Source organism: Lates calcarifer, linkage group LG15, assembly GCF_001640805.2.
Source record: "Lates calcarifer isolate ASB-BC8 linkage group LG15, TLL_Latcal_v3, whole genome shotgun sequence".
Taxonomy (NCBI): Eukaryota; Metazoa; Chordata; class Actinopteri; family Centropomidae; genus Lates; species Lates calcarifer.
In genome coordinates this window covers 14,846,891-14,874,701 of record NC_066847.1, presented here as the reverse complement: position 1 = coordinate 14,874,701, position 27,811 = coordinate 14,846,891, and the positions used below count along the sequence as shown (strand labels likewise).

The following is a 27,811-nucleotide window of genomic DNA, read 5'->3' as shown; positions in this document are numbered from 1 at the left end:
GCAACTGAAGACTCCCTGAGCTCCCCCTGAGGCTGCGGCTGTTGACATCTACAGCCGTGTCTGCCATTACTTTTATTAACAATATCAACACTGCCATTAGGTCTTCTGTTATTTCACTGATGCCTATATGTCTAAAAATTCCACTGCTAGCTACTTCTTATCAGCCAGCAGACAAATTGAATTGACATCAGTTTGAGCAAATGTTTACTCAGGAGATGTAATGAAAATTGTTCTAAAAATGACTTCTGCTATGCTGTCTCAGGTGGGCTAATATACGTTAACATTAATCAGTGTGGAAAATCAAGAATAAGCCCATGCTGAGATCTTTGTGCTCAGCTTTTTTTTGTTTTCTCTGTATGCCAAACTTTTAAAGAGGGACTGGAGTTTTGGTGGATGAGGTGTAAGAACTCCAGATCAAATTAACCACATGGACAGTCTTTTATTTTTATAGTGCATTAGCTGTGACTAATGCAGGTCTGCTTGAGCGCTGTCCCACTAAAATAATAGTTATCTTGGCTAAAACACACGCTCACTCTTCTCGTTCAGTGTGTCGCTCTGAGAAGAAATACCCCACTGACTCCCCTCTGATTCTAACTCCCAACCAAAGGTTGCAAATTTCTACTAATTGGAGAAAAAGTCTGCTTCGATGAAAAGCGGCGCACTGTGGATGTGAAGCTGGTGGTGGACCTGTGTTTCTCATAATAACAACAATGACAGAAACAACAGCTGTAGCAGTGGTTATAGCTGAAGGTTGCTGGTTCATCTGAGGCCACGGAGCTTTTATGATATCGGTCGCAGGCTAGCAGGGCCATGATGGCAGTACAGAGTCCTGCTGGGACATGAAAGTCTATCCCACAGTGCCATGCACGAAAAGCAACAGCAGGGGACCAGATGGTGTGATGTTTGCCTGAAAAGGCCAGTGCAATTTGGGAACTGCCTCAAAAAGCAAGTGGATGATGAAGTTTAAACATTTGTATATTGAGAAAAGTTAGTGTTGGTAAAAGGCAATGAATGTGAATATGCATAAGAACAGAATATGTTAGACTTGCTTTACTATATGCAGAGGCTGAACTTAAGTTGTTGTTCTCTACTTTTTAACATACTGCATCTCCTCCGCCTGCTCTCCCTGAGCTGGGGTCAGAGTGAATCATAGCTCCTGTGTTTACTCCCTGTTTCTCAGACTTCAGAACCCCACAGAGAGGCGAGGGGAGGGGAGGACGAACGAGAGGGATGGAAAAAGAGCAGTAAGGACACCTGCTTATGATTCAGAGAACTGGACCACACGGCGGTGAGAAGGTGAGAATGAGTCACCTCCCTCTCTCCTTCTATCCCTTCATCACTTGAGCCCTCTACAGGTGGGAACCTGCGGATGCCTCGTCAGGAGTCTGTCACTTTTCAGCTGCCCTCCGATCACTCTGACACTCCCACTCTACTGTATATAAAAACAGTGCAGGCAGCAATTTGACTTAGAGTAATGGAAGGAAGTTTGAATTCCCCCTCTGAGATACTGGAACCAGTTGGGAAACCACAACTATTTAAATGCAGGAAATCTTGATTTTATAAAATGTTAATATGATATGCTCTGGGGACGAGCAAACCCCCCCTTCATCTAGTCCGCGCACTCCGCTGAAGAGAGGGAGCAAAGGAAAGGAGGCGGGGGGAGTGTAACAAAAGGAGAGAAAGAGAGAGAGAAGGAAGAACAGGGAAAGAAGAAAATGTGGAGAGGACCCACTTTTACTTTGTTCATCTGCAATCTTTTTCACCCTCCACCTGCTGGTAAACAGCCCTTAATTGGAAAAACATTACTGGCTAAATGATAGTGACAAATGACAAGACAGCTCAATACTAAATATCACTCTCTTTTCTCCTTATTTCTTTTTCTTTCCCTATGCCTCTCACTTTCCATTTCTCAAAATCTATCAGCCTCCATCTCTGCGTAGCCGCACGGTAATTTTAGAGGCCTGAGAAATTATGACTGCCTTCTTTCTGTTTCCCGCTCTCTCTCTCTCTCTCCGCACAGTCTTGATGTAAAGTAAATGAAATTCCTTTGGAACAGAAACTGAGCCATTACTCGTTTTTTGGATTTTTATGGCTGCATTTCCGTTCTCTGTAGCTGGACTGACTTTCTGGTCTTGGGAGAAATAAAAAATGAATTAACTGAGACTTTTGAAGTTTCGTAGAAAGGAAAGCATAATCATTGTTTCACATAGGCTGAAATCAATTATATCTGGGATCACAATGGCTTTGGCTGATGACCAAGAGGCCCGGATAAAATAACCCCCACAAATCCAACCTTTTGCCTCACACACAACTGACTTAATGCTATGTTAGTGTTTATACAAAATATGAGGTAAGTAGGACTGTATAACATATCAGTACACGGATCCAATGTCTTATAATTACTTTGCAATCACTTCTTTCAAAAAGTCCATGATACATGATACTGTTTTTAGCAGTGTTGACAAAATGCATCACAGTAGCTTTCAACAATGGATTTAAACCAGTTTAACATATACACTGTGTAAGTGATGTTCTTCATTAATGTTACCAACGGTACCTTTGTGAAATATGCTGACTGCTACAGCCGCCCAAGTGTCCCATTGTAGGCGTGTCTGCTGCACTGCCTGGCCACAATGTTTACATGGATGTCACATTAACACAAGCAGCAGAATTAGGAGACTCACTCCTGGTGTACTCACATGTGGCTTAAACAGTGGTTTCTATGAGTGTGTGTTGCATTTCTCTTTGAAATAGATGCTAACTATTGTTGCACAACTGTTTTGACAATTTTCTTAGCTGTCCTCTTTTCACCACTCTCCCCGTAGAAGTCTCATCACCCAATTCCTTTTAACAGACTTGTCAGAAGAGACAGGACCATGCCAGATGACAGGAGGAGTGGAGTGGAAGATGTGGAAACCACATGTTCATCAACCACTGGTTCCACATCTCCTACTGTGTAATACACACACATGCAGATAAGAATATGTCTGTAGTTGCAGGCATCTGTCTCGGTGCGGGCATGCACACATATATTAAATGGTGACCATCCTCTCACTCCATCTCTGTTCATCTCTCTCCCTTCCGACTCTTCCTCCCTGTCAAAATATCCCCATTAACCAACCTCTCCCTCTCGCAGCTCCGTCTATCACTGCCTCTTCCTCTAGCCCTCCCTCCTCTACACACATCAGCTCTATCTGTTCTCTGCTGTAACTCAATATGCGGCCAATCAGCTAGAGGCTTTGGAGTTTTGCTCATTACAGACTTTACAGCTGTGGGGCCTCGCTGGGAAGTCAAGACATCTGCAGAACCCTCCAATATCTTTCCTCTCCTGGGCCGGCACACATAAACAGACTGGAGAAAACATCTGTACTGTAGGTGAAATGATTGTGGGAGTCCAGGAAAGAATCTGAGAGATAAAGGATATGGAAAGATGAAAAACTTCTGCTGCAGATGGAGGAAAGAAGCAGAAGGAAAAGGAAGAAAGGGAAGCCAACAATTGTAATTAAAAAGTCCTTATAAATGGGTTGAGAGTGTAGTCAAACTTGCCACTGCCATTATTTCAGGATAATAACATTAATTGGTGATAAATACTATCTTTCATTAGGAAGGAGTCACGTCTTACAAAACTATGTTGGGATATACTTTGTTATAGTATCTATTTTTTTTTTAATTCTCTCTATTTTATTTGTGTCATTTTTAATTGTTATACCACTCATAAAGTAATGTTTACCAGTTACTGTTCTATATCTATGAGTTCATTACATTGGCAGATTTGATTACATTTCTGACCCATGCTTGTATTCCATTTTACCATTCCAGTAGTTGATAAATTATCTGTTGCTCTAGTTTTGCTTGTCACACATTAAATTGAATTTAGAACAACAATAACAATGGGAATTTAAATAATATTTGACTAAACACAACTAATACAAGCTGTGATATGAGTAGGAAAATAACAGGCAAAAATTATTTGTTCAGGAAAATGAGTGGCTTTAGCTCCAGGAAAAAGGTAAGAATATTGAGAAGGATGCGAAAGAACGTGATTTGGGACCCGGCTTGCCTTCGAGGACGATAAGCTGGAAAGAAAGGCGGGAGAAAGAAAGGCGGGGGATGAGTGATAGGAGGAAAACTGGGATGTCCTGTCCCCCAGTGAGGCCCTGAAGACTCGGTAGCTGCTACAGCCTGCCAAAATATAACCTCATCTGGGGTTGGAGACACCTGGCTATTCACACCAGAGCATGCAAAATGACTTCCACAGCTGTCTGATCATGTATTACATGTTTGGAGGAACAGCAGGGGTCTCTGTCATTCAATAACATGGAGGGTATGGGAGTTCTCATGACTCATGTCATGGGAATTATAATGGCACGTAGCCCAGCTCTAAGGCAGTTTATTTCTCTTTCATTGCAGGTGATGTTAAGCAGGGAGCAGTGAGTGAGATGAGTGGATTCTCTTCTCATTTTGTGCCTCTTTCACTCTCTTCCTTGTAGCAGATGACTACACATTCTGGCACAAGTGATGCAATGGATTAAAACACATTGTTGCACATAACTTTGCTTTACCACTAGCTGTGGTGTGTGTTGAGAATATAACCTTTTTGCTGAACAAAAGATGCAGTATGCGTGTTCATTTCTACCTGCAGGACATCCCCCAGGTCGGCTGTGCTGATCTCAGGGTCCTCTGTGGTGTTGAAAGGGACGGGAGTTATCCTGACAAAGGTAAGGACACGGGGTTCAGGGTATCTCCACAACATCACGCCTGGGCTGTCCTCGGTCTCACTGTAGAACACCACCTCATGGGGTCCTGGCAGTTTCTGGGATGCTACAAGGAATTATACAATAATAATATCAGAATAACTTCACTTTAATCTGTCAATAATTTAAATACAAGGCTTATACTGCTCTTTGTGGGAAGACATCAAAAAGCAAGAAAACATATGAGATAAAACAATGAAAAAATAAGGTGAGGAGAATATTTAAAAGAAAAGAGGGGTAAAAGCTAAAAAAGCTGTAACTGAAAAGCAGAGGATGAAATGGAAGGAATTTGAAACACACAAGATACAGGAGATTACTAGTTTTGTGCTGCAGTCTTGCACCTAGTGGTATAAACCCATTGCCCCATTAAATTCCATAACAAAGAGCCTGTTTAAAGGCTTTACTTTCCTTGTGGAAGACAGAAACACAGAGGTTGAAAAAAATGGGATGAAAATTGTCATGTGGTCACTCCCTTCATATTATGAACTTCACCCATTGTGGCAAAAGAACTAAATTTGACTCGCATACATCTTTGGTGCAGTGATGTTTTTATGGTTATTTGTAGTATGGAATCTGAATCCCCCAAAACAACTATCTCCTGAAAGAGGAGGTTGTTTCCACGCTTTCAGAATGTTTATGTGCGTATGAAGCCGTATATAAACAAAGAGGCTGAGTAAATATTTTTGCTATTGACCAAACAACCATTGATTGAACCATGCCTTGCACCTGCAACAGCTGGATAACACTGGATCTAAACTTCTGAGTGGTGTTTGACTTAAGTCGTGGCTGCTGTTTGTGATTCAAGTCCTTTGGAAAAATGTTTATTTGAAAAAAACAGTCAAGCAGAGAACTGCTGCTTTGTTTGGCCCCTGGGGGTACAAACACTGAGAGTCCTTTTGCAGAAAACACATTTCAAGGGGCAGCAAGATCTGTCTGTGGCTGATTTTACCCCTTTCTGTGAAGCAATGAGCTGCCCACTTGAAGGTGGACAGTGTATTGTTCTTTTACAAAAAGGGTGGATAAAAGAAAAAACAGACACTTTCATGAGGTTTTGCTTTCATTTGTGTTTGCTTGAACTTAGAGAAAGTGAGAGACAGAGAGTCCTTCCACCCATCTCTCCATCCATCTTTCATCTACTCCTCTGACCATCTATCCCTGTGTCAGGCCCCCCGAGGGGCCACTCACTGTTCTCTGCGCTGCGGGGCCTGTTCTCCCTGGCTGTTGACAACATGTTGCAGACAGATTGTCCCCTCTGTTCTAGTTCACTACTGTACATTCTCCTGCTTCAGTCAGCATAGTAAATGCATCAAAGACCAGTGGAACGGTGCAACAAACAAAGACTCAACCACAGCTGACAGAGTGGATGGCTGGTCTACAGCCAGGGAGAAGTTTGATCCTCTGTGTATAATGTTGCCCTGTGTGTCTGTGTGTGTGCACGTAGAGGACAGTGCACACAAAGCACAAAGAGGGGGAATAAACAGCATGTTACTCAGAGTGGAACCAGGCAGACAAGTCCGATGAAACTTCTTTCCACAGAGGGCTTTGATCTCACTCTGATTTAAGCCCGTGTGTATTTTAAGTGACATCTCACTTTGTCACAAAGGTTCTGCTGAGTTTATGAATGATGTTCATCTTATGGATTCAGGGACCAGCGCTTACCACTGTCCCATCCATTCTGAAAACATTGTCAGGAGATAAGAAGGAAAATCTATCTCCAAGTAATATTAAAAAACAATTTCGTCTGTTTGCAATTACTGATATGAATGCCAGGTGATAAAGCAATCAGTCTTTGAGAGTTTAGACTACTGCTGAACATCTAGAAGCTTTTATGTTAAAGGAACAGTCCAACAAATGTGCCACCTAAAGCAGGATTTAGAGTACTGTAAGTGCAATGCTTTACCTAGATTTAAGTCCAGTATAGCTACGCTATGAGCGGCATGACATCTCTGCATGAAATCAGCATGCACTGTATAAACATTCACCTGAGTCCTGGATGTAGTGAAAATGCCCTGTACGCAAGTCATCTGAGCTGTGCTCTGTCCGAGGAGATGGAGAGCCAGGCGAAGGGGGTGGCTGCATGTGACAGGGCTTGACCTTGGAACAGCTATCAGTGGAATCCCCTTTTTGGAGGTACGTCCTTAGGTGCTCCTCCACCAACTTCAGGCAGTTCAGATGTTCTTGGCCCCAGAAGACCTGTTGAGACAGAAAAAAGACGGTAAGAAGTGAAGAGAGTGGGATAGAGAACAAGAGGAGACAGAGGAAAACAAGGAAGGCCAAGGCAGAGAAATGTGTAGAGACTGAAAGAAAGAGAAATATACGGTAAGTAAAGAAAGACAGCAAAACAAAACAGACAGTGACATGAAAAGGTGAGACATAGACTCACAGCTGATGCATAAATACCTGTGTCAACAATTACTCAACTTTCTTTTCCAAAACAGGAAGAGAAGCAGTCAGAGCTACCCTCATCATCACCCCTTCACATCCTTACTAACATTACCTAACATAACCTTACATCCTCCTTACTTACCCGTGGCATTCCCCTTCCCGTGCTCCATTAAAGCGGGTCTGTCTGGGGTTTGGACTAAGGATCAGGAATCTCTGAGTCAAAAACTCTTCACACATGGAGCTGCCTGCCTGCTTGCCCGCTACTCACAAGCTTGCAAGGGTGGGTTATGACTAAACTCTAAAAACAGGAAAATTTGGGGATTTTTTTTTTTTTCTCAAGTTTTTGGAAAGAAAGCATGAGAAGAAGGAATCGGAAGGAATTCCGGTGGTTTTGTACAGCACTTGATTAAAACGCCACAAATGCCAATATTTGCAAAGGGAAATGTATGATTACGTATTAAGTGTTGAGTTGCAAGTGATGATTCTGTTAATGGGCACGCAATAAAAGCATTAAGGGAAACATTAAAGGGAGGGGGTGGGGGAATTGGGGGGTTACCCCAGAAGAGGTAATGTGGAATAATACATTAGTAATAATGTGCTCAGTTAGTCACATTTTCAGTGCGGGCATTATGTAACTTCTCACAGGAAAAAAGGCACACATGAGATATAACCCCCCCCCCCCAAAAAAAATATGCTTATAATATTCCACCACTTAACCAGCAGATGTGACTCAAATCTACAGTGGAATTACAACATGCAATTCCCACTGTCATCACTTCAGCTGCAAAGAGGACAGAAGCCATGGCAGCACTTAAGAGGAACATCAAATTTAAGAAGAGTGTTAAGAGTGTGATGAGCTGTGTCTGTGGGTGTCAGCTTATTTGGAAACCAAAGCCACTCAAGCTGAGGTGATGTTTTAGTGGGCAGTGGCATTTCTTCGTCATTAGATGCTGTTCTTCTAACTCACTCAAGCCCTCAGGATAAGTGTCCTTGAGCAAGACATTCAATTTCAACCAGGTGCAGAAGTGCTGATCTGAGCCTGACCTCTAAAAACTGCAGCTATGTTGGTTGATAAATTATATGGTTGAGGATGCTGAATTGATGTCATGGGGCAAACCTGCAGCAGGCCTCCCTTCAGGTCAAGCAGCAGTTTAGGGGGGCCGGGCTCAGGTCCAGGGCTGCCGCTGTGCCGACACCACCGAGCCTCCAGGGAGGTGCTGCAGGAGAACGGCCCAAGCAGGAGGTGACTTCGATCCTTTAGTCCTGTCCTCACCAACACATCTTGCAGCTCCAGCAGCACAGAGGAAGCCTGAACTGAATCTATAAGCACAGAAAAAGTAAGAATGAATGGCATTTACAGCAAGTGAAACTACAGAGGGAAAACTGAAGCTAAATAATATGTCAGGTCCTGTCAGCTCTTTTCTAGCCACGTCAACTACTCAAAATGCTTTACACTATAGGTCACACTCATACATTCACACACACACACACACACACACATATTCATACAGTGCTTGTTCTATATAAACATAAATTTATGTCAGGTTCAGTATCTTGCCCAAGGATACTTCGGCACATGGCCTGGAGGAGCCGGGGACTGACCTACCAACCCTCAGATTAGTGGGCCACCTGCTCTACTTCTGCCCACTGCCCACCAAATGCACAAAAACCTTTCCTGATAAAATACCAGCATTCCCTAATTTATGATTATACCTTGAAAAAAAAATAAAAAAATAAAAAGGGTTAAATTGAAAGATGTAGGTATTTATACCTCCAATTATATGTTAAAAACATTTGTTGATAGTTAGGCCAGATGAAATTTAAATGCATAAATACCTCTAAAAATTCAGTTGCATGAATGCTTGCCTTACACAGTTCAGTTACAGCAGCACAGTATTACAGCAGTTGGCTTTGCTGTTAACTGGATGTTTTTGAAGTTCAGTACACTAAAAACCAAATAATTTGTTCTTCAGTAAAATTGACTCAACTCAGCCTTTGAAGTTACAATAACTAGATTTTCCTGTTTTATTTAGTTTTCTTGGTTACTGATTTAAGTCAGCAACAAATGACATACAACCATCAGTTAATACACAGGTGTGACTCCTGTGTGTCTCTTTGAACAGAGGTGTTTTGGAGTCATGGTTATACCAATCTGAACCTTCGTAGACTCGAGTTCAAAGTCAGTATTTCTGTTATTCTGTAATCTAAAAGGTTTAGCAGGCATGATGACAGTGAGAAAACCCCAGCAGAGCCAAACACCCACTCATCTAGAAAGAACCAAAAGTAGCAGAACCCCCAGTTTAAAAAGGAAAGTTTAAGGCATTCTCTGTCCTTTCCATTAAAACAGAGATGTGCCACTGTCATTACAGACTGTCCTGGACTTGTCCTTTTGGTCCCATAAATCAGTGAACTGAAACCCTCTTCCACTAGTTGTTGACATGGGAGGGCTGATCTGGTCAGTTAAAGCTACAGCAGCAGCAGCCCATTTGGAAACCTCAACCCTGGATGACTAATAATGCCCTGAGAAGCAGCTCTTAAACATGCCTTTTTCGAAATGCTCACTCCAGTCTGCTTGGCTGGAGGTCTGACTAAGAAACTAAGAGAAAGCAACAACACGTCTGTTTCAGTCTATAACTATACGCAAGTTATTATAGTTCCTATCATTTCAGTGTTTGACATTTAAAATCTTAACAGCATTACAAGATGAAGACTGAAAAAGATGCAGTGTTTGATTGCCACAATCAAAACAACAACAATAAAAAACAATAACAACACAGCAAGGAACACTTTTTAAAAACTCTGTAACAAACATGGGCTCCTCAAAACATAATAAAAGGTAACTATCTGTAAAACTGAACACCCAGAAGTTCCATTATGTGACATTAATGAACAAATGGTGAACATGTATGTATCTGGCTCTACATACAAGAGAATGTGTATTTATCTCTCAGTACTGCATTGTGATTTCCTGTGGATAGAAAACAGCATCCATGTGTATGTGTGACACCCCAGCTTCATTAGGACTGATACTTTAGGGCAAGTGGCGTCCTGGGGTTCTACTTTGAATACTTGGGGCTTGGGTTTCACTTGGAGTAAAGCAGTATATATAGAGTTTGAGGGAGTGATGCAGAGGCATAGGAGGGGAGTGGCAGAGGAGCTGATAAATAAGGAGACAAACGGATAAAAGAGGGAGGGAAGAGAGAGAGTGTGAGAGACGACACCAGAGGGTGTTAGAGACAGCGATCCTTAGGATGAAGATATGACACATGAACACACTCACATCTTTTCAGGCTTAATAAACTGACTAAGAAACATCTTATTCTATATTAGAGAATTAGTTTTGTCTCTTGTGTAAATCATTCGGGGGGAAATATTAAACTGGGATGACTCATTTCTCTCTGGAAAGACACTGTTGATACAAGCTGGCAGTTTACCTGCTAATATCTACTGGTGTTGCAGCAGAGAGAGTGCTGTTAGAGAACTGTGGACATCAGGTTTATTTTCACGGATAGGATTTATTAGACAACACAGGGGAACTCCCAAACTGGCTTTTAAAATGGAGAATCTTTCATCCAAATATGTATAAAAGGAAACATTCTGGTTGCAGACACACACACACACACACACACACACACAGAGAGAGAAAAAAGTACAGCCAAATGCCTGCACACACATGTAAATGCAGACGCACAACCACAAGCAGGTGAACAAGTGGGAACGAATACACTCAGATACACACTTGTGCGCACACACAATGTGTTTCAAAGCATTCTCTCCTGTCTCACCATGCACCATATAAAGCCCAGTTGACCACAGCATCCTGGTGTTAAAGCCAGCAGCAGCAGCCAGCACTCCCAAAAATCACCCTAATTGGGAGTGGTTTTAACGAGGGGGAATCCCTAACTCCATTCTTTCATCCAGGCTGAATAATAAATACAGACGCATTTCTCCATCCTCTCTCTCTATCCCTGCTTTTGCCCTGAATGACCATATTACCGTTACGTAGGTTTGTCTCCAAAGATGTGTCAGCAGACAGCCCAAAGACATTTCACCGCTGAGTTGTGAAGTACTGCTATTAAGAAGGAGAGGAAGGAATGTTGAGGAAAAAATCAAACTGGGAAAGTATTGGAGGACGAGGCAGGCGGCATCTGTGTTCCTTTATTTTGTGCATGCAAACGTGGCCAAAAGTGTTGGCACTCTTCCACTTAAAAAAGAAAACAGACAATTTTCACTGAGATAAACTAAAAAACGCAACTGGCATCCACTAATCTCTATTCCACACCCAATAGAAGAGACGAGTTGCTCTTTAAGTTTTGGGTCACCCTCCTATTGGAGGAGCCATGACCTGTGACTGAGACAGAGCTCACTGTCACAGGACAGTATGTTTTGCTCCAGAATGTAGGAACATCTTTCAACACACTCACCAAAATGCTCCACACACACTAATATACCAGGGGTTTGGTCCTTAAGGTTTGGTCCTTGAGTTAAGATACAATATGTGAAATGTGTCAAAATAATGAGAAACTTAATTCAGAACACAGATCTGCACACACTAACTTACACCTGCATATCTTAGGCTGTAACAGTAGACTCGCTGGTAAACAGTATACACAAACACATCCTCTGCAGACTAACACACAACCTATGACACCCGAGGAACAAAGTGGGTGGTGGAACAGGGTGGATGGAAATCTTCCTAAAGTGAAATACATCTCTGGCAAACACTTGGGTAAGATTAGATAGGATCTGAGACTGATTTACCGTGTCGGTTTCTCCCTGGCAGCCGTTATCTGACCACTGCCTGGCTGATTTATACCTCGGGATGTACTGGTATCAATTAGAAGAAACCTAAAGGAGTCATTACCTAACTAGCAGAGGCCCCCGAAGACTGTCTGGGATGGTAAGAGTAATAGAAGTAATATACTGTCACTCACCACAGAAATACACTATTCACTCACCACAAGACCACTATAGGACACTAGAGGAAACTGGTTTCGTAGCAGGGGACACTGTCAGCCAAAATGGCACAGTGCAGGGAGCTGTGTGTCATCCAAGACGTTACAAATACAGTAACTGATGAGTGTTGATGAGATACATATGGGTTCAATGACAACTGCAGCGCATAAGCAAATTACATATGTGTTCTTCTACTTCTTAATATTCAGCACTACATGTAACTTCTTATTTTTCTTTTAATGGTCAAATAGAGAGATCTTATTCCCACAGTTGGAATTTTCACTTTATGCCATTCTGTTACCAAACCTAAGTCTGATGGGTCCTGACAAATTATCGGGTGTTAGGTCAACTTCAGGCCATCTTGTTTTATACAGCTTCAGGCTTGGTTTGGTTTTGGTTATTTTCAAATGTAATTTAATAAGAAATCTCTCTCTCTCTCTGGCTTCTCCAGTGGTATGTGTCTATCTGTGTGTGTGTGTGTGTGTGTGTGTGTGTGTGTGCCTTTGTGTCTGTGTGTTATGTTACAAGTAGGACATGCAGTGCCCAGCAGGAAAAGTGAAAGAAACAGCAAGATTAGCCTAATGTTATGCGTTACATTAGCCTGGCAAACTGAGAGTAATGGAAGAAATAAAGAGTAATGTTGCTAAGGGGGAGTTTCAGTATACAGTAGAACCGCATGACCTTAAACAACCTCTCACAACTAACCTAGCACATAGTTTTGTTCTGGATTAGAGCTGTTTATTCTGTTAGAGTTCATCTGGTCAGTACTGGAAAAAGGTGAATAGTAAATAATAGTAGAAATAATAACACATTCAGTTCCCAGTTTATTAGGTACACGGAGCTAAAAGTAATGCAGTCTAACATAAGTCTTGCAATTACTCCCTCCTTCACTGACCAGTGTTTGTTGAAACTGTTTTAAAGACTTTGTTGTGCTGTTCAGCTGTGCTGTGGTTGCTATTGTTTGCATCAAACATCTCCAGAAGAAAATGGGGAAAAAATGTGATCTCAGTGACTTTGATGGCGCATGATTGTTGGTGCCAAATGGGCTGATTTGAGTATTTCTGAAACTGCTGACCTCCTGAAATGTTCATGCAAAAGTCTTTTGAGTGTACTCAGAATGGTGTGGAAAACAAAAGACAGCCAAAGAGTGGCAGTTCTGCAGATGAAAATGCCTTGCTGATGAGAGAGGAGAATGGCCACACTGGTTCGAAGTGATAGAAAGGCTGATGTCTTGGCTGATGTGTTTTCAGCATGCTTTAAGCTCCTTAATATCAACCAATCATAGTTTGAATACCACAGTCTATCTGATTATTATTGGTGACCACATGCATCTGTTTATGGCCACAATTTACCATCTTCCATTGGCTACTTCTAGCATGATAATGTCACAAAGCAAACAGGATAATGAGTTCATTGTACTTTAGCAGCCTCCTCAGTCACCTAGCTATGAATCCAATAGAACACCTTTGAGATGTGGTAGAGGTGTTTTGAAGAAGTTTTGTACAAATGCTCCACTGAGACTAATCTACTGAGATCTACTGAAACCATTAGTAGGTTGACTGATAAGTCGATAGACTGAAAAATACTGGGCAACTATTTTGATAACTAATTAGTTCTAAATTGTGAAGCTTTACTGCTTTTATTGTAACAATACATTGGATATCTTTAGGTTTCGGAGTGATGGCTGGACAAAGCAAGTAATCTGATGAGGTTACTTTGGATTTTAGGAAATTGCGATGGGAATTTATTACCACATTCTGACATTTCACCATTTGGCCAAATGATAATTGAGAAAATAATTGCCAGCTAATGAAAATAATTGTTAGCTGCATCTCTAATAAGTTCTTCTTCCTAACCATTCTTCTGGTTAGGAGTTCCCACCCACAGTGTCGTCTAAAAGCTCAACACAGCTCCATGCTTAGACACCAATGTTCCTGAAAATATGAGCTTTGAATGTTTAGCAAAGACTAGTGTTAAAATCCCTGTGCAAACTCTTGTTTATTTGTCTCTGATAGTCGACTACAATAATCTCACGGCTTTCTCACACTTCATGTCTTTGAACAACTACCAGCCTTTTGAAGTAACAAATACCTTGCTGGACCCCAACCCCACCCCATGTCTTCTCTGTGACATACTGTATTATAAATGCAGTTAAAACTATTCATTTGTTGGGTTAAGTTGCCAAATCACAGCAGGGTGTATTTCTAGACATAAATCTCTTTAAGTTTGGCTTTTCTCAGCTCTGCTTCTCCCTGACAATTGAAACAGCAATAACATGATAAATGGAAAAGAGTGGCTTTCTTTCAGCAGAGTAAACACACTGACATGACTGTAATTCAAAAATTGGCAAGGGAAAAAAAATAAAAATAAAACTTGAAAAAAAATGAAGAGACATAAATAAATAATGGGTAGTTTTCACTTCATTCAAAGGACATACGTTTTCCTTTACAAGTGTGCTAGAGTAAATCACCATGAAATAACAAGAGCTCCACAGAGGCAAAGGACCAAAGAGAAAGCTTGGCGTATCTGTGTGTGTGTGTGTGTGAGTGTTGTTGGACGCATATGAAAAAGTGTTCACTAGTAAGAAGGTCTGCTGTTGTGTGTGTGTGTGTGTGTGTGTTTTGTGTGTGTGCATGTGCGTGTGTTCTTAGGAAATCGGGGGCACTCTATGGGCAGTCTGACGGAGAGCTGAGAGATTAGGGAGGGTCTTGTTTCATGGACCTTAAGACATCTGTTCTCTCTCTCTTGCCCACCTCCCAACCTTTCTTTCATTGAACTATACATGCCCCCCTACCTTGGGGAGGGGTGAGTCGTGGATGGAGGGAGGAATGTGGGGCTTCCACTTGCTTTTCATTAACACAGGATCTGGTAACACACCTCACTGTCAACCTAATCCCCTCTCTCTCCATCTTGTCCCCTGGCAGAGGGGGGCTGCCATGACCAGGTACAGAGCCCCAGATGTTCCATGGATGAGGGGTGGGGGGTGGGGTGGATGACAGGGTCTTCACCCCACTGCAGCTATGGATGTACACTAATGAAGACAGGATGGGGCGGGGTGAGGGCAAAGACATATACTGAAGAGACCCCTGTTACTGCTCACACAGAGTAATCTGCGTCTTCTGTTTGCCCCCCGCCCTGTATTATATCTCCTTTATTTCTCTACCTCTACTTCTGCATGCTTATCCTCTTTTCTCCAACTTTATTTTTGACTCAGCTTTTTCCCCTCATCTCCTCTTCTGTCATACATCATCTCATAAACTTATTTTCTTTCTTATACTGAATCTCCTTTCTGCTCAGTTGTGCTATTTTCTCCTCAGTGAATAAGATTTGTTTTTCTATCCTATTTTTATCTTCTCTCCTCTCACCTTTCTGTCACTACATCTCCTTCATTTTTCTACTTCTCTATCTTCATCACCCTCCTGCTTCCCTTCTTTCATAACTCTTTCCCTTCCCCTTTCTCCCCCTCCTGCTTCCTCTTGCAAACTGGCATCATCCTGAGATCTGCGCAGGATGTGGACCATCAATCTCAACCTGCCACTGAGGAGCAGCAATGCAACAAAAGCAGCAACAGTAGTGGTGCATACTGTAGCAGTAGTGATACTACATTCTCCTGTCTTACATCTCTCATGTACAGTTTCTCCCAGGGGGGTCATTCCCGCTGACTTATTGTGGCAGCTCAAACGCTCAAACGCACTGAACGGGAATCCTAACCTTTATCTTTGTAAGATTCCAAGGTATCCGTTTTCTGAGGTATGGAGTGGACTGGAGAGGCCGGGTGCTGGTGAGTGATGGAGGCGGTGCAGCTAAGGCTAAGAGCCAGCAGATACATCTATTGTCGTCAGTGATCAGTCTGTGTAATTTGAGACAGTTTGTCTCCTTTCGACGTCAACAAATCTGGAAACACTATGTGAGGAAACCCTCTGGGAAAATAACCATGTGTGTTGTGACAAAGATCTATATGAGTGCTAAAGTTATCAAGGGAGAAAAAAAAGAAACAACCGGGTGAGACAAACATGTTATTCAGCAGGATAACTTGTGACATTTACTTTAAAATACCTTTTCCCATGCAAAAAAAAGTTCTGCTCTGTGGGCATTTGGTGCCATGTAAACTTTGTAACTCTCCACTGGCAAATTATACAGGTGGTGCTCCACTTAAAAATGCTCTCAGAGATGAGGTAAAGAGAAGAATTATCAGAGCCTATTATGACATCTACACAGAGGATCTTAAACCTCTCAGGTACTTCAGAAAGCACTCATGTATGATATATGAGGAGCCGAATGAAACTTCTGTTGCACATGATGACAGCATTAGTTTTATGGGCCGTTATTATAATGTCTTGTTCAGAATGCACGTACATGATGTTATGTTTTCTGAGCCATAACAACAAAGAATTCGGAGCCAGACTGAGGATGAATGATCCAGTGGATGTCAACAAACACCAGCGGTCTTGATCCCACCATTTTTATTTGTGTCCAGTTAAACTGTAATGTCTTGAGAGCAGCCAGGGCTCTGTTTCTAGGTGCTGGTAATGGTGGAGAAAACAATATCTATGAAAATACAGTTCACTGCACACCAATCTCTTCTGTGTTTACTGTATGGTGTGTCATATATCACATTTACTTTTAATGAATCAAAGAACTACTCAACAAGTCTCTTGAAAAGCACTACTAAATGCAAAGGAAGAGCAATGACTATAAATAGTAGAATCATTTGAATGGCAAAGTGAGTGGGAGGGGATAAGCTTTCATATTAGCACAATTGTCTCTATCTCTTTCATTTTCCATTGCATTTCAAACAGAGTTTCAACTGTGTTTATTGAAGTATGGATGAAAGCTGAAAAGCTGGTGAAAATCAGGGCAGGGCAGCAGTGCTGAGTATTGTGTCACTGTGCAGTTATGCAGATTTGAGTAAACAAAGTGCAAATTGTTTGAGGTTTTAATTAACATTTTCGACAATCATTTTATCTGAAGTAACCCTATATAACAACATCTGCAAAACAGATGCAGGCACTTAGGGAGCCTAGATCCAGCTCTGTCCTTGTCCCCTTGCATACCCCCCCACCACCACCAACACTCAGTGCTGCACAGGGGATGTGCAGCACTGAGGTACAAACCATCTACTTGATTAATTATGAGTCAACTTGTTTTTTGTTATCTATCAGCTGCAAACTCTCTTTTATCCTTCTGTTTCCATCTGGTGTCCAATTTGGAAGACATGCCAAAAAATTGCTGAAAATGAAAAACAAATCAAAAATCCCCCATCATCTGCTACAGCACGCTGGCTCACAACCAATGGCACAGAGAAATTGGAAGCTTTTTAATTTATATTAGTATTAGCAGATCTGATTGTCATAATGAAAACACTGGATAATAGTCACTGTTGATGAAGGCAGGGTTTGGTCCTGACATGAAAACAAACATCTTGCTCTCACACACACTCATACTTTAACACAAGAAAATCTCTCTCTCTCAGACCCTAATACGCACATACCCATGCAATCAAATACACACAGTCTCACACCAGCTTAGGATCCAAGACTAACACAAACATCTCACTTTACAGTTTACTGACGAACCTTGTTTTTGGCAGATGAAGGCTTTGCTAGCATGTGTAAAAAACAGTAATATTCCAAACAATACTGAAAGCAATAGTGTTATTTAGTTCCCAGCCTTTCCCACTATAAGTGAATGACAGCATCAAATCATCCAAAAAGGCTGAGACTTCACATTCTCCTCAACAAACAAGGGTGGAAAGTGGAAAATGTGACTAAGTGTTACACAGTGAGATACTGATCAATAAATATTCAGAACCTACTACTCCTTTATGTACACCACATCCATACGCTTACTGACCACAGTGCTAGAACAGATGTATACTCTTGTATACGCTTAATACAACCTGCTGTGTAATTAGACACATTCCTGAGGGAACATGTAACAAGACTCCAGCTATATTCCTAACAAATTTTAATCTGAACAAATAACAAATATAATAGTGGGGTGCACTGGGTACAGAGCCTTAAAGTTCCTCCACATCAATATTTGTTTGGTTACATAACATAATGACATGAAACAGAACAATTTGTTCTTCACTACATTTTTATTGGATATTTGGGGCTTTGTGTGACTGTACTTTATTTTCAAAGGGCCTGGACTGGTTCCTGTTGGCTCACATGGTGAGCTAGGGTACTAGACAAATGACATACCACAAAAAAAGGCATGTACATTTAGTGTTGTGTATCACGGAGTCTTAAAATTGTGGTTTCTTTAAAATATGATAAAATCTGCCAAATGGGGTGAAGTCACTGCAGTTGTTTCCAAAGTAGCTCCACCTGTTTCAAGAATTTCCTTGAAACAAGTGGCAATATCTTGAAATAAAGCAGATTAAGAGGGATTACATCACTGGTTTGATGTTTTTCACTTTTCACATGAAGAAAAAGTAACAGTGAGTCATTTAAGGTCCATATCCTCAGTTACTTTGGAGTAATAAAACATGCGTCATTTACTGAGCTTAGAGATACTAAATAAAATGTTTTGACAATTTAAAGCATCAGAGAACATATAACCAAGAGTTAGCTACAGAGATCTTATGAAACAATGACTTATGAAAGGTTATATAGAAAAACTTTTCTACCTGCTTTACAACTAATAACTAATAATTATATGATGTTCTCTGTTGCCAATTAAAACATGAAGGTAAGCATTGGGTCTATGAGGGTTTGAGGAGCTATGACAAGTAATATTTTGTTGGCCCATGCAGATAACAGCCACCAAATATGTTTTTCATTTTGTTACTTACTTTGGTGTTCTGTCATTTACAAATTAAATCAGGAAATTATAAAACATTTGGTTTTATGTTTCTACACCTGTGGTCCTACTAAATGTCATTTTTTAGTTTCTGCAAATAAAACTTGTCTTTCACTCACCTTCAATCCTGGGGCCCAACTTCATGTTCAGACTTCCTGTCATGGCTGACACAGATACGGTCACACTGGGCCTCATTGGATGAGCCTCTGTTTCCATGACTACTACAATCTGGGCAGTGTTGAGAGAAACCTTATGGAACATCAGTGCCAGGGCCCTGATGCTGCTGGTTTTACCCAGAGCTGAGGCCTGATGGTGGGGGTCTGAATAAGAGAGAGAGGGCCTGGGCAGTGTCTTCATAGGGGAGGAATGAGGTGTGGAGGTAGCAGACAGTGGTTTACTGGATGTATCCCACATGTGATTTGGTAGGACTTTCTTCAGGTAGGCTTTGGCCTGCTCCAGCTTTGCCACTGTGGGACTGATTTTCAGGGGGCGTGACAGCTCCACGTTCAGCTCAGCTGTGGAGAGAGGGAGAGAGGGAGAAATGAGAATTAAAGAAAAGATGAGAGACAGGAAAGGGTGAGGAAAAGAGAAAACAGAGGAGTGTGCTTTTGGACAGGTAACAAAAACATGACTTTACAGGGAAAAACAAAACTACCTCATGACTGAAGTACATGCCAGTGTTCCATTTGTGTTTGTGAATGGGAAATTAATATCCTATTTATTTCTCATGATTAGTTACAATCTAGTGACAAATTTAAGTTTAATCTTCCTCAGTGCTAATGCATAGCATCTTAAACTATGTATTATGTCACCGCTTGAAACCATTCACTGTTGGCTGCGACCCTTGCTCCTCGCGGACAACCTGCTCTGTCACTATCATTTGGAAACTCACCATAAAGTGGACACAATCCGTTTGGGGGTGTTAAGAAAAGACAGATCTCATCAGTGTACCACTGAGCACGATGTGCTGCCATCTAACCCATGGAATGCTGAATAGCACCCTGTCTCATAAATCAAACTTTGAACTCTGCTCTCCTCTTCCAATCACTTGGCTTTGCATGCAAGGACCCGTTAAACAACAGCTGGGTCCAGTCTCAATCTTTCTGTCCTTCTTATATGTACATGCACAGTTACTGGCTGTCTAACGTGACACTGCAGAATAGTAGAAGAGAATCTTTCCTTCATGCCAGACACATAAATCCAAGACTCTGCATCTCCTGTTCAACCTCTCCCTCACTCTCTGATGCACTACAGCCTTCAAACACTTGACTGGAATTTACAGAGACACATGACTTAACTCAATGCCGTTTTACACCACTTCCATTATCCCATTTTTCCACTTGGTCATGATGATGGGAGAAGGAAGAAGCTGAAAACAACAGCAGCTGTTTTTCATGGACTCATCAAGGCACCAGTGTTTAGAGGCTTTTTAAGGGTTTTAGGCCTCCTGTCTGTCTCCTTCCCAGGTAGGAGCAGTGGATGACATGACCAGGAGTGCTGCCAAGAGAGGCAGGCGAGCATACAGATGCACGCGTGCAACACACACACACGCACACAGGTACGCACGCATGCATGTGCACACACATGCGCACACACACACACACACACACAACCTTCAGGATTCATTTAATCCAGTGGAAGTAAGGCACTTGGTCAACAAGAAGGATGGCTGGCAAGAGGATTGGAGGAAAGATGGAAAGGAAAGGTGGATTTTGCTGTGCAATGTAGCTTATCATTTCCACTTGACTTATCACCAGGAAATGTTCCAGTGGTGGAATAAATAGCCCGTAAGCAGCTGTTCATCCAGGTTCCTCTGCTCCGCTCCCATGTTCCTTCACCCTTTCATCCTCTCCCCCTGTGTTTCATGTAGCCTGTCTTTCTGTTTCCTCTCTCTTCCTCAGTTCTTTCTATCTTCTACTTTTCCTCCATCTACTCACTTCTACTCATCCTCGCCACATCTTTCCTATTGTTTCAAAAAATCAAAAACAGGTTCAAACAGATTTAAAAATATATACAGACGCAGAGTAAGTTCACGGATCTGCAGAAACAGAGAAACACTGAGTCAGGACCATGTCTAGACATGATTGTGGGAGCTGTCTCTTCCTTCTGTCAGGGCTACCACATACAGCTTTCTGCATTCATGTCAATGCTCTACTGGGCTGGGAATGAACCACTCGCTTTCATACTCTGGAAAAGCAATAGACAATGATCCGGGAAGATGTTCTGGTTAATTGCTTGTTACCTGCATATTGTGTGAGCCAGGACATTGGAATTTCCACCAAAATATTTGTCTGTTGCCCAAAACTGTTTTATTGATAGTATTTATCATAAATGGAAAAAAGAAATTAAGTAGAGAATACAGCATCAGCTCATCAGTTCATAAGAATCATAATGCTTCCCATGACATGACCTCAGTCAGACACCTCAACTGATAACTAACACAGTTATCACTTCATTATTTAAGAATTCCTTAAGGGATTCACTGATGAGTTAAGGGGAAATTTATTTTGCTTTTGTCAGTTAACAGTAGGATAAAGTGTGTCTGGATTTTAAGTTGTGTGAACTCAGAAACAACTCTCCATGGAGGACTCTGAAAAGGAAGGGGGGGGGGGGCTACAGCATCTGTACAGCTTCCTCCTGGCTTTAACAACCAGTGGAGGACATTTTATACTGCATTGGAGAAATAACAAAAGATGAACCTCTGCAGAATTCTAATGAAATCACATCATAGCATTATATGGCCAGTACATCCGTGTCAAATGCTTAAGTTTGGTTGTTTCCCAGGAGCTGATGTGAGTGTGTGTGAGACAGCCTTTACAGTGATGTTCCATGTGCTTTCACTATCCAGGCAAAGGAGGCATGAAAAGCGGAAACTAAAAAAAATTACAACAAAACTATTGACGAGCCATGACAGACTTTTTTTTAAACAGACTAAGCTGCAGAATCATGTATTTATAGATCAAGCTGTAACACAGCATTAGCACTATAATAAAGACACAGCAACATACATTGCCACAACAGAGGGCTTTCCAACAGTGGCATTCTCACAATTGAGTATTTTTATTGGGAAATTTTTTGCTTTAGCTGTGAGACTAAAAGCTTTTTTGAGACGACTGTCAGTGGAGGCCTGTGCAAGGAGCAAGCATCAAGCCTAGAGGTTGAGAGGTGGTGTTGATCTTCATATACCTTTAAAGAACAGGCCTTAATGTGAACAGGCTGGGGGGAATCATAGACTGGCCCTTCTCAGGTGTCAGCCTCTATTAGCACTGGAGAAAGTGGGAGATCAAGGTCTGACAGAGGCACATACACACGCATATATAACTCTGCAAAAGTGGTGGGGGAGATCAACTATGCTTATTACCCAGGTTACTGTGCCTTTTTGGCAAGGTCATACATGACGCCATCCCCACTTTGAACCCGGTGTCGGGAATATGTGTGTGTGCAAACACCAGGAACACTGTTTTCATTCCCACCCCAATTCTGATTTCTCTAGCTGACTTTCACGCTTGACTCTTGACAGCAGAGAGCCTGTGTCAGACACAGGTAGCAATGTGTCAAATTACACAGGGCCCATATGTGAAGGGCATGTGTGGATGTCTGTGTTTGTGAGTGCAATTAATTTTTTGAGATATATCTGTGGAATCCCACTGTCACAAAAAACCCTCTCATACCAAGTGAGGCCAGTGACACGCTCCTCAGATGCCATCTGACTTGAATTAGAGTGGCTCTGGATGGTTCGGAGGGGCACAGGCTTGTATACAGCAACTGACAACATTTCTACGAACCCATAGCTTGACGGGAACCAGGGACACAGGAGAGTAATGGTTCCAATTTGTTCTAGCTAATCTATCACCTGCTGCTTCTCTACACAGGGCTTGGATGATCTCTCATCTCCAAGTGGTAGCAGTTACCTCTGGACTTGTTCACTGACCCTCTTTAAAACTGGAACTGAGTAAGAAAGATGAGAAAGGGAGAGAAGGAAAGTGTATGGTTGTGTTTGTGTGTTGTGTGTGTTCGCTGGTCAATCACTGAACCCTGCTCATGGTGGAAAAAACCAACGCCTTTTCATGTACGTGCTTGCTGGTCAAGCCTTGAACCCTCCTGGTTCTGAAAAAAAAAATAAATCTGGCTTCCTGTCTGTATCTGCATTAGTAGTGTATATGTAAGTATGTGTGTATGTGATGAGCAGCTGCTGAGTGAGGGTCAATGCTGAAACACCATCCAATTTACAGTACACATGTTACAAGTGTTTCCCACTCAGCATCCTTGGGAGGGCAGCTTTGATTGGTCTTGCCGAATAAATGCTGCTGAAATTGCGAGCATATTGCTGTAAACACACAGCAAGACGTGGCCTCATGGCGGTCTGCTCTCTGTTTGCGCCTCGTTGAAATAAATCAAATGTGAAGCATTGTTGAATCAAAGTAGAGCTGCCAGACATGATACATACACATCGCAGTACAAACACACAGCGACAGACAGTTATAAAGACTTGCACATGCAAATAAACTATCTCCGAAAACAACAAGGGACAGATAGATAAAATGCTGGTTGTGCTTTCTTCTCCTAATCCTGTCTTTATCTCTGTCTCCTTTCTTTATTCTTCCCTGCACTCCTTTTTGTTTCATATTTAAAATAGGTGAATGTGAACAATTAAACTCCACTGAGCAGAGGAAACAAAACATGTCTCTTCAGGTCAAGACATTTACTGAACATTTTTACTAATGATGCTGCTGCTTCAGTTAAGACTGAAGATGAGAACATTTCAGACAATGATTTCTGTTTATCTCCTCGTATTGTCTAAACAACAGCAACTAGTGTATCCCACAAGAGTCAGCATCAATGCACAGATACTTCTGCTCTTTGTAACTTCTTCCTTTGCTCCACCATCCCCGAAGAGGATAATTATCTTCACCAGAGAGTCATCTAATCAAACAACACACAGTTGTGTATGTGTGTGTGTGTGTGTGAGAGAGAGAGAGAGAGAGAGAGAGATAGATAGAGAGAGAGACGGGGGACCAGTAGCATGTGTGGTCAATTCTAGATATTTCCAGCAGAGCTTGACCTGGGGCAACCTCACACTGAGCCTGGATTCTGTGTGACTCATTTGGGAGGGTGCTGTTTGTATGTGTGTGTATGTGGGGAGAATGAATGTGAGTGATTATGATTGAAGTTATCATTTAGAGACAAGGACAGCTCTGCTCTTTAGTTCAAGGGAAACACCTGAATGTAATTGCACAATGTTGGAGTCTGCACTTCAACTGCATACTGCATATCAGATGTAACCACAGAATAATGTGAATTATCCTCACACACATAACATGAAGTAATCCTGTTAATAAATCATGGATCAAATCAAATCTGAATCTTGGTAAACAATACTAGATCTACTGCTGTTTGTCTGTCTTGCACCTCTCCAAAGGGAGAGGTCAGTGTATAATCATTATATTTAAGGACAGTCTCTACTCACTTCACCAACAGGCCTCTCCTGTATAAAGTGAGTCCCCATCAGAAAGGACTCATATTTACCATATATGATCAAAACCTGACTGAAATTCTGATGTAATTCATGCTTCATGGAAAGGTCATGCTTGCTGTAATTTGGCTGCTGGCGTCATCTGGAGTGAGCAGAGGGGGAGATGGACATTGCTAGTGTGAGCTTGTATTGTGTAATTGCTGCAGTGTACAGAGAGCTGCATTGTGTTGTGTTGTGTGATTCCATGGGGCCAGAGAAGCTGAGGGTTTTCTGCTGACAGCAGGGATGTGTGTAGGCGAGGGGGCTACTCACATCCAGCTTCAAGCTCCTTCTTACATGCACAGTATGTGTTCATGATTGCATGCATGTGGAGGAAAGACAGACTATATGTCAAAGTATAGCCATGGTTGAGTGTCAGTGTATATGCATCTGCAACATCTGGCATGCTGAGTTCAGGGAGCTGAACTCTGAAGGATGTCTTGTGCCTACACACACTCCATGAAACCCTCATGTGGATACGGAGGTTGTAAATTCACATTGCAGCCCACTCATACTTTTATTCATTGCATTTTTGTTTGGGTAAAATGTCAGCCACACCCTTAGGTCTCCAACCTTAGCTTAAAGCTACTCATATGGATAGGCTAAAAATAGAGAGCCAAACCCTGTGAAAGGCAAAGCCACAGGAAGCTGATATTACTCACACACTTACATCAACAGGAGCATGTAGTCTGCTGTTGAAAGTGAGAGATATTAGTGATATCAGTGGCCTCCTGTAGAAAACAGTCACAGTGTCATTTAGACTGCCCATTAAGTGGAGATACAGCAGAAAAAAAGACCTTTGTGTTTGCCTCTGGTATGTGTTTGTTTAACGTGTGCACTCCTCTCGCTCTTTCACAGCGGTGAACATTTCCCCTGAAATGTGATTAAATGTGATGGATACTCTAAATCGTAAACGAGCATGGTAGCATGAGTGTACCGAAGCTGAAGTGCTGAACAGGGAGTTTGTGGGTGTCTGTGTGTGTGTGTGTATGATCCCCACCTGGTCCATTCAGGAAATCTTTGATCTGGAGGCAGAGCAGAGGGGGAGGGATGCCCGTTTTATTGTCCACTTCTCCTGCTACTGTCTGCAGCCAAAACACATTGTAGTCAAGAGACTCTGGAAGAGTCTTTCCTGGGTCTGAGGCAGATGAAGAGATTAGGAGTAAAAAAGAGAAGAGAGTGAGCATGGACAAAGGCAGAGAACAAGACAGGTGTGTAAACATATTTAACTTAAAAAAGGTTTTACATTTAATAGTCAGTTAGTCATTATTTGTGGGTAGAATTGGTTGGTAATGACATTCCCCGTACACTGAACAGGGTCTATATCATACTCAGCTCCAGTTCACCTTGGCACTTGTAGTCAGAAGTTACTCCTCTTAAGGCCACATCAAACACAGACAGCTCCATCCTCTGCTTGCGGTGGTGGCAACTGAGCAGTGCAGAGGGCTGCATCACCTGCAGGTACAGGAGGGGTTCCAGCACCTGGTCCCCAGCCCCTCTTCTCCCTGGCTGCCTCACTATGGTCACACCCAGCGCCTGGCGGGCTGAGGAACGGCTTGGAGTGGGAAGGCCATCCAAGGAGAGCAGGCTGCCTCTCAGGAGCGGGGAGGCTGGCTGAGAGGTGTTGCTGTTGAAGATGTCCTCAGCTGTCAGACCAGCAAGGGAAACCTGAGCAGCTGGAGCAGGGTCTGGAGTGGGCGAGGCTGAGGCTGGAGGAGACTCAGACAGGATATCAGGCTGATTGAGGGCACTCTTTCCCACCTAAAGAAGATGCAGAAGGATCATTTAGCACTGGGTCAAACCTTATTTTGCAGAAAATTTATTTGAGTCATTGATTCAATAAGATACAAGAAACATTACTAAGAACTTTTGGTGTATCATAACATGCCAACATCCTGCGTTTTAAACAGATCCAATTGACATCATGCATAACATTTAAGTCTTTAGTCAGCTAGATGACATAACACAATGACTAACCATACTGTACACATTTAAGTTACAGTATAAAACATATCATAACACTGGATAAAATTCAGTTATAAAAATTTAGACTGTGTGAAAATCAACCACATAATCCAATTCAAAATTATGAAGTTGATTAAAAAAACTGTGCAATATTAATCCCTTGTACTTACACACCAAGGCACTGCTCACACAAATGATACATTTTGCTATTGTGTGTGGAAAGAATAATCATACAAACTCAGTCATGTGAGAGCTTATATGTCAATGGTTTTTTGTTTACCTTATCCCCAGGCTCCTTCTTCTCCACTGAGCTGGGGGTGTCGGACGATAAGGGAACGGCCTTTGAGGGGCTGGAGCAAGCATAAGTCATGACAGACAGCTTACTAGCTGTGAGAAAGATGTCGAAAGGGATGAAGCTGAGATTCTTGGTGATGGTGGACTTCTGGGAGGGCCTAGCGATGCAGTGGTGGCTGGCCCCACTGTGCTGCTCTATTTGGACGATGCGGATGCGAGCACTGTCGCTGCCGAAGCCGCTGTCCTGTCCGGTTCCGCTGTGACGTGATGAGGAGTCGACGCCTGTCGCAGGGTTGCGACTACCATGCTTCTGCTCGTGTCGACGCATCTGCACACAGAAACAGTGAGATGAAAGGTTGTGTTTCTACTGTTGGTAACTGTTTTGGACCTCGGCCTCACTGTAAAAAAAAAAAAAGTCTGCTTTGCTTGTAACCTTTATAGGCAGAGCCAAGACTCCGTGTTGCATGAGCAAATGCTAATTTTCAAGAACAATATCAAAGTGTGAAAAAGAAGACAGAATGAAAAAAGACCCCATAAAGTGTACCCATTATTAGTACTGCTAGGTGGTGTATATTCAAACACACACATACACACAAACAAACACATACACAGGCGATAGCTGCTACCTGTGTAAGTACACTAACACAGCTAAACATGTGCAACATCTTTATGAATGTGACAGACATGAGAATTCAATTTGCATTAAAACAAACTGCCTTATCATCTCAAACCAAAACAATATGGTTTGTTAGCATTACAGAACGGGGTTAAGAGCATCAAATAAAAATGGATGAAAGGTTTTTTTTTTTTTTTTTTTATCCTGGCTTTACAAGAGGACACAAACCAAATAACTCGCTTGATTGAAACCATGAACAAATTGACCAAGGAAGGAGAGCTTCATATAACCACAGAGACATTAAAGGCATGCTCTGGGACGTTTTCTGTGGTCTAAAAATCATTTTGCACTTCTTGCAATATTGGAAATGTCTTTAGAAAAGGGCCTCACCCCGGCAAATCCAACTGTTTCATGCATTGACTATGGTATTGTGTATAAAGCAGCTGAGACTTCATGCTTGGCTCCAACTAACGGATATCAGAAGAGTTCCAGCCGTTGTGGCAATAAAAAGCTTTCAGTGAC

The 27,811-nt window shown here is 42.1% G+C and overlaps 1 protein-coding gene across 4 annotated transcripts in view; it reads right to left on the bottom strand.

Annotated features, from left to right (window-relative positions):
- The window catches only part of LOC108876259 (intermembrane lipid transfer protein VPS13B), a 308,041-nt gene that overhangs the window by 58,723 nt on the left and 221,507 nt on the right, over positions 1–27,811 (bottom strand). For all 4 annotated transcript variants that reach the window (XM_051076101.1, XM_051076099.1, XM_018665629.2 and 1 more), the window contains exons 35-41: positions 26,660–27,001; positions 25,761–26,175; positions 25,415–25,552; positions 19,022–19,417; positions 8,257–8,459; positions 6,737–6,947; positions 4,637–4,821 (exon numbers count right to left, since the gene is read on the bottom strand). In XM_051076101.1, coding sequence (XP_050932058.1) covers positions 4,637–4,821; positions 6,737–6,947; positions 8,257–8,459; positions 19,022–19,417; positions 25,415–25,552; positions 25,761–26,175; positions 26,660–27,001 — 1,890 coding nt within the window. The remainder of the gene's footprint in view (positions 1–4,636; positions 4,822–6,736; positions 6,948–8,256; positions 8,460–19,021; positions 19,418–25,414; positions 25,553–25,760; positions 26,176–26,659; positions 27,002–27,811) is intronic.